This window comes from Syngnathus typhle, linkage group LG13 (assembly GCF_033458585.1).
Source record: "Syngnathus typhle isolate RoL2023-S1 ecotype Sweden linkage group LG13, RoL_Styp_1.0, whole genome shotgun sequence".
Taxonomy (NCBI): domain Eukaryota; kingdom Metazoa; phylum Chordata; class Actinopteri; order Syngnathiformes; family Syngnathidae; genus Syngnathus; species Syngnathus typhle.
The window spans coordinates 9,011,668-9,018,898 of NC_083750.1; the positions used below are offsets into that span (position 1 = coordinate 9,011,668).

The 7,231-nt window shown below is 47.2% G+C and overlaps 1 protein-coding gene across 1 annotated transcript; it reads right to left on the reverse strand.

The window, feature by feature from the left end:
- Positions 1 to 1,614: 1,614 nt before the first annotated feature.
- basp1 (brain abundant, membrane attached signal protein 1) lies at positions 1,615 to 6,732 on the reverse strand. Its single transcript, XM_061296161.1, has 2 exons — positions 6,601 to 6,732; positions 1,615 to 3,682 (listed from the first exon to the last, which is right to left on the reverse strand). Exon 2 carries the CDS (start codon positions 3,660 to 3,662, stop codon positions 3,177 to 3,179), a length of 486 nt encoding a protein of 161 aa, XP_061152145.1. The 5' UTR covers positions 3,663 to 3,682; positions 6,601 to 6,732; the 3' UTR covers positions 1,615 to 3,176.
- Between the last annotated feature and the right edge of the window lie 499 nt (positions 6,733 to 7,231).

Below are 7,231 nucleotides of genomic sequence, written 5' to 3' on the forward strand. Positions count from 1 at the left end.
GAAAGGGTAGCATGTTGAAAGAAAGGAAAGAAAGGAGAGGAAAACCAGACAAGGCAAAAATTAAGAAAGAAAAAGAGTGTCATTTAATTGTTTCAGGATCTTGATGTTTCCATGGTGACGTCGCGGTCTTGTGCAGTGCGCCTGAGCTTCCACTAGAGGTCAGTAGACGACCATTACTCACTTCTTGCAGCTACTGCAGATCACTAGTTAGAAGAATTCAAACATAGCAACAGAGACACTTACCGCTGTCCGGTGCCACTCAGGAATGTCGCAGAATTTACACCCTGGTCTGGTCAGAGGGCATCAAAGTCACGGATGGAAAAAACCGACATGCGCCAAGGTAGCGAAATGCCCATTTGAAATTAAAGGGAGGGCAGTTGCCATGACGACCGTCTCCTGCTATGCGCTGTCACATAATAAAACGTCATGACAATACGTGTGTAATGTATATTTTAAGCGTCCAGCGTGGAGACCAGCGTCCTACATTTCCATTTCCGCCATCAAGCGTCATTTCTTACGCCATGCTGCCGTGGCCGCGCCAGCCTGTTGCTAGGCAACAGGCCATGCATCCCCACCGGCCACGGCGGATCGTTTGCAAAATGGCTGATGGAGACTAGTCGTCAAAAAAGAATCCTGACGCTCTCGCGTATCTTCAAACAGGAAGGAAGGAAGGAAGGAAGGAAGGAAGGAAGGAAGGAAGGAAGGAAGGAAGGAAGGAAGGAAGGAAGGAAGGAAGGAAGGAAGGAAGGAAGGAAGGAAGGAAGGAAGGAAGGAAGGAAGGAAGGAAGGAAGGAAGGAAGGAAGGAAGGAAGGAAGGAAGGAAGGAAGGAAGGAAGGAAGGAAGGAAGGAAGGAAGGAAGGAAGGAAGGAAGGAAGGAAGGAAGGAAGGAAGGAAGGAAGGAAGGAAGGAAGGAGTAAAGGGATGAAGTACAGGAAGGAAGGGGGCCAAAATGAAAAGATGGAGAAAATCTCGAGAAAAGAACAACGTAAAAGACAAAAGAACAGACTGTGTGCTGGTTCAGGAAGACGCTACATAATGTCCAACACGTTCCTCATCTTCTTTCCATTCATTCATCCTTCCTTCCTTCGCATCTGCGCCTGTTGCTAGGCGAAAGTGGGCATAGACGTCGCCTTAGCAACAAATGGTCACGATGCAGGGTGCTGGCTGGCTAATCACGCAGTTTGAATTTGCTTCTTGGCAGTCATAGATGAAAGATGTGCTTCATCTGCCACAGTAGTGCTAGCAATGCTAACAGTGCTCGTGCCACTAACAATTGTACCAATGCTAACAATGCTATGAGTACCTACAATTGTACCCCCAAAAAAAAAATCTAACCTACAATTCTACCGATGTTAACAATGCTATCAGTCCTAACATTGCTAGTGGTGTTAACATTAACAATGCTATTAAAACAATAAAAATGCTATTAGTGCTAATGATGCTAGCGGCACTAACTATGGTGTCAGTGCTAACGGTTACTGCAGCACTAACAGAAAGAGAGTGAACGACAAGGCAACGCTGAATTGGAAACAAATATTTGACGTCCTCCGTGAATGAACGAGCTGCAATGTCACAGAAGCCACAAACGACAAGAATTCAGTTTAGTAGTTCCTTGTGGGTTTTTTTTTTTTTATTGCGACCGTTGCACCAATTTCAACAAGTCAACATTGAAACTTTAATTTCTTAGTATTTTGTTTTCTAGGAGACGTAGAGCGAGCACCGCCGGCTGGGATGGAGACACACGGTTGGCATGGAAATGCACACCAGCTTTTACCCAACGGACCCAAAAGATGGGACCGGAACGCACATGCAAATTAAGGCCAGAACACGTGATGACACGTATGCCACGACCGTGTCGACGTGAAGTCTAACGTTTGAGGAGACTTTCTCACTCAGGAGCAGGACAAGGTACCCTCAAACTTTCAACTGCACACGCGTACACATGCATGTACACGACCTGCACATGCGTGTGCACGCGGTACTTTTATGAGAATGAGGAGTTGCCAAGCATGGTTGCCATAGAAACAAGCTTCCCCCCATTTTAATTTGGCATCCAAAACCTTGAGACGTCCCCGTTCTGATGTCTGCTTTTTTTCCTCTGGCGACTAGAACCAGATCAGAACTAATTCAGAACCACATTAGCCTATGCATACCAGCATCGAACTAGCACCAAAATCTAGACCAGGACAAATATTGAATCAGACTTTTCCCACACTTGTCCCGGACCAGATCAGTAGCAATTAACTCATTCACTGCCATTAACGTCTCTCGACGTCAAAGAGCCATTTTAACTGGTTTGGCAGTGAATGAGTTAAGCCACACCAGGTCCAGTCAAGAAGCAGACTAAAATCAGATCAGCACCGGAGTTGAAGTAGTCCAGTACTAGGTTAGAGCCAGAACCAGTCCAGTACCTGATAAGAACCAAACTGGAATTAGACTAGAACATGAACTGGCACATACTTAGATCAGACCCAATTTAAAACAAGACCAGAACTGGACTAAACCCAGACCCATTCCAAAGTAGAACCAATGTAGAAAAAGACTATTCCCAGACCAGTGCCAGTCGAGTACCAGACTGGTCCCAACAGACCAGATTTAATTTAGAACCAGATTATTCAAATGCAGTCCAAGACTAAGATAGAGCCTACCACCAACCGAATTAGAACCTGACGATTAGATAAACCAGGACCAATTCAGAAGCAGACTGCTTCAAAACGAGTAAAAGGTTGCTACACCCAAGAACCCGAATGGAATTAGACTAGACCCAGATCAGAACAAGACTACACCTAGATCAGTACCAAATCAGACCCAGTTTAGAACTAGTCTAGGTCGGAATCAGACTCAAAGTAGACCTGAACCAGATTAAAAGAAGGCCAGACTCCGATTGTAATCAGATCAGAGTTGCGGAGAGTACTAAAGCTAAGGTTCCAAACCAGCGTAGAAATCTTACAAATGTATTTTAAATACAAATCTGCTACTGACTATTTAGGAAATCTTTGACTATTTTGGGACCATTTTAAGAAAGTTTTATATGAGGGGGCATGGCCAAGGCGATTATGCGACGGCATGAGATGACGGGCGGGTTCGGGTGTCGCTCCAGCGGGTTTGTCGGTGGTCATTCTTGATTCTCATTATTGTCCAAAGTGGGTGTGGCTTTCCCGCGGGTGTCCACCAATCAATCTTGAGCGTTGGTGCTTTGATCTTTGCTCTGATCCTTGTTTGGTGCCTCGGCGGAATCTTTGGGCGGAGCTTCGGGGGCCACCGACTCCTTGGGGGTCTCCTTGGGGGTCTCGCTGGCTTTGGGGTCCGCCTCAGCTTTGGGGGCCTCAGTCTTTTTGGCGTCGGCCTCATCTTTGACGGCGGGGGCGGCGGCCTCCTTGGGGCTGGGCTCAGGCGCAGCCTCCTGGGTCTTGGTGACCTCGCCGTCCGCTATAGGCTCGGCGTTGGTCCCTTTCTCCAGCTCTTCGGCGACGGCGGTTGCGGCCGGCGCCGCCTCCTTGGTGGGCGTCACGTCCTTGGCGGCAGGGGCGGTCTCATCTTTGACGTTCTCGGCTACCTGGTTGTCGTCGGAACCGGACGCTTCCCCTGCCTTGGCGTCTTGCTCTTTAGTCTTGTCGTCGTTGACGTTGTAGCCCTTCTTCTTGCTCAGTTTGCCTCCCATGACGGACGGACCTCAGGCGTCTGCGTGCACAAAAAGCACAACGCCACAATGTGAATGCACGCCATTCGGTTGTCACACGCGCATCGTTGAAAAAGTCTTCATGCCAGATGTTGCCAATTGATATACCGGCCATGAGGCAAGACCACTTTGGGCGCGGGTCACATAGAAATGAGTCGCCAACCCGCATCTTGCAAAATAAGCGCAACCATTATCGATTGGCCGCTGGAAATCAGCTCAAATCCCAAGCGACCGATCAGCCGGCGCAACATTTCAACCGGCGGCTTTCGGAGGATGCTTCTCCATTCATAGAGATTCACGAGCACTCAACTCCAAATGACCCCGAATAGAACGAAGGGGGGGGGGGGGGGGGGGGGGCTGACACACTTTCCTGCAGGGCAGCCAATCTCATAGCTTTTCATATTTTTCCCACACCCGCGTCTACATAAATGTGGGATCGGACGCAGCCTTAAGTAAATGTACATTTTGTGACGAAAGATGATAACCGCAACCGAGATGTCTAGCGAACAAGTGCGAGTGTTGGCGGAGGAAGTTAATGATTGCCCCGTGCACAAAGTCAACATAGAGCGCGCAACGAGCAAACCTTGTTATCGCTCAACTCTGGTGAGGTGTTAACTTTCATATCTGGCGTCGCCACGGCAACATTTTTCTCATCCTTCTTCCATCAAAGCAAGAAACCCGCGTTCCCTCCGGGACTTGACACAAATACCGCACATGAAAGCATTTGTTTCCCAAAATGACGACGGCATTCACAATGTGTTGCCGACATGAAAGGGAGAATTTTTCCACTTCGGTCGTCTGCCTGACGGTGAGGCGCATTAAATTGGTGGCGTCAAGCAGAAGCCTCAGTCCGCCTCCGTGCTGCCTCTTCCTCTGCATGACAAAAGTGCCCACATGCTAGCCAGCTTTTTTCTCACTTTCATTTTCTCTGTGACGCGCACACTCACGGCTGACAACGAGGCACTCTAAAGTGGCTGTCGGCAAGCCTGCGGACACGTTCTACTTGAATTTTGACCTGAATGAACTATTTCGCTTTGTCACCGTGATGCAACTCAGTCGCTCGCTCAGTCTTCATCGCTGAGCTTCACACAAATCTCTCAACTGACATTCAAGATGAGAGTACAATTGATTATTTCTTTCAAACTTTGGAAAACTAAACTACAAAGCTTTTGTAAACTGGCTCCTCTTTTGGCAGCCATATTGAAACCGCCAGGTGGAGAATCTGCCCCCCCAAAAAAAGCCCAACTGACAAACAAAGCTGCCTGCCCTGCAGGCTAACAAAACAATTTCTATTGTTCCCTTTTGTTTAATCGTTCACAATCATTTTCCAATCATCATCACGCCCGTCACTTGCGGTTTTCAACAAAGACACAACAGATGGCGCTCGCAGCCACAGGGGGCGCTGTAGCACCAATGACTCTTCTTTGTCTTGCGTTTGCCTTCTCACCAGCCGTGGCCACAAGTTTCTTCCAAGCGAGCGGCGTATTTTGCTTCAGATCCAGCCGAGGCCTGTGACAACTCAGAGACACGTGTGATCGCTTCCATTGGTATCGCGCCACCTGATGCTTAAGATGGCCGCCGCCGCGTCTGTTGATGGCATTTTTTTACGCACACAAGCCGACAAGCAAGCCGGCAAGCAGGCAAGTCGATAGACACTTGGCAACAATGAAACAAGTGGGCCAGCACTAATGTGGCAAAATGTCCTCGGAGCTCCTTTGCGGACAGTGTGGCTGGTGCAAGCTGTCTTTAGCGCCAATGCACACCAGAGAGAGCAGTGCCGGCACGTGGCAGCCATTTTGAGTTTGACACAAAAGATATGGCGGCGCCATGAGAGACCAGTTGAGTTCAGAGAACAAACAAATAGAAAAACATTTATCTTTATTTAATTAATCGGAATGGATCAATGGGTGTTGTGTGCTGGCGCCATCGAACGCTGGTGGCTCTCAAATTTCCGCCCCCTACCCCCAAACACACGCAAATTTGACCAAGGCACCACAATGTTAAAAAGTGCTTAGGCGAAAATGTGCCAATTATTGAACGATATGGTTTTTAATTTATAGCGAATGTTGATTGACAGACAGACACACCAATGAAAATCCTGCACACAAGAACAATCACATCTTTACAAAAGGAGCTGTGTGTGTGTGTGCGTGTGCGTGTGTGCGTGTGCATTTGTGTGTGCGTTTGTGTGCGTGTTTGTGTGCGTGCGTGTGTCTGGAGTAACAAATGCCCCCACCCCGCCTCCGCTCGGGAAGGTGGCATCGCTCCCATCCACACCCTGCGCGCACTGCGCATGCGCGCCGCCGCAAACAAAGGACCGCTATACAGCCACCATAAAGTTGGCTTGTGCGCGTCGCTCCCACTGACTAAACGACATCGAATACGGCAAAGATGCACGAGGATGTCAATATTAATGATTGTATTTAATTATTTTTTAGTTCGTTTATATATACATAATTTATATTATATATATATATATATATATATATATATATATATATATATATATAATAATTTATATATATATATACATATATATGCAACATAGATGCAACATATAGATGCAACATATTCCTCCCACAAGCGCGTGCCCGCCACTCCACCAGCACGCGGCACACGCCCCTTTTTACGCGTTCCCTCGTCTCCGGGAAAGGGGAAAAACGAAAAGAGAATAAAACAGACATAGAAAGAAATAGCAAGCGCCTAATGCGTGATGTATTATTAAAATATAATGCCATGAAGCCACCATTTCTGACGTCAACGCACGCCGCCGTGCGTTTCGGCCACGCATCTTTTGTGTGCCGCGCAGCGCATGCCCAGAAAAGACAAATGTGAAAACGCGCAAAAGAAGACAGCTTTAATGCTGACGAAAATAATAAGAATGAACATTTTGGAGTGGAACGAAGAAAGCGGGCGTTACCTTGTAGGCGGAACTTGTGCGCGGGGCTCTTGGCTGCTCCTTAGTCTGCTGCGTGCGTGCTTGTGCGTGACGCGCTCCGCGCTCGGCTCGGCGAAGCTCTGCGAGGCTGCGCGTGCGCGAGCCCGCGCACACGCACGCACCCTTGCCTGCGCGCGCCGCAGACGTGCATCTGTTGAATTGAATCCGAGAGAAAATAAACGACAGAATCACAATTTATGATTACTTGTAATAATTTTGGAGTATCCCACATAATCTTATTGACGCCACACGGAAAATACTCATTGTTATGCCATAACGTGATAAATTTCACCTTGTAAACTAATAATTTTGTAAAAAATAAGGAATATAGTATAACGTTTTAATTTTCTCATCAATAATAATAATTTAATAATTTCCTTTCGAATGTCTCCTTTTATTAGGCTCGGTAATATCTGCATATGTCTTTATTTTAATGCAAAATGGCCCCTTAACTATGAAGTGCTTTCACTGGTGAAACAGGAACGATAAGTTTCTTTATTGGAAGTATAAAAAAATGGCATACTGTCGCCAGATTTCTGTTGCACTAGCGCTCCCTGTCGTTTGCTCCACACACGCACGGAAATCATAAAGAATAAAAGGTTGTGATGTTTTA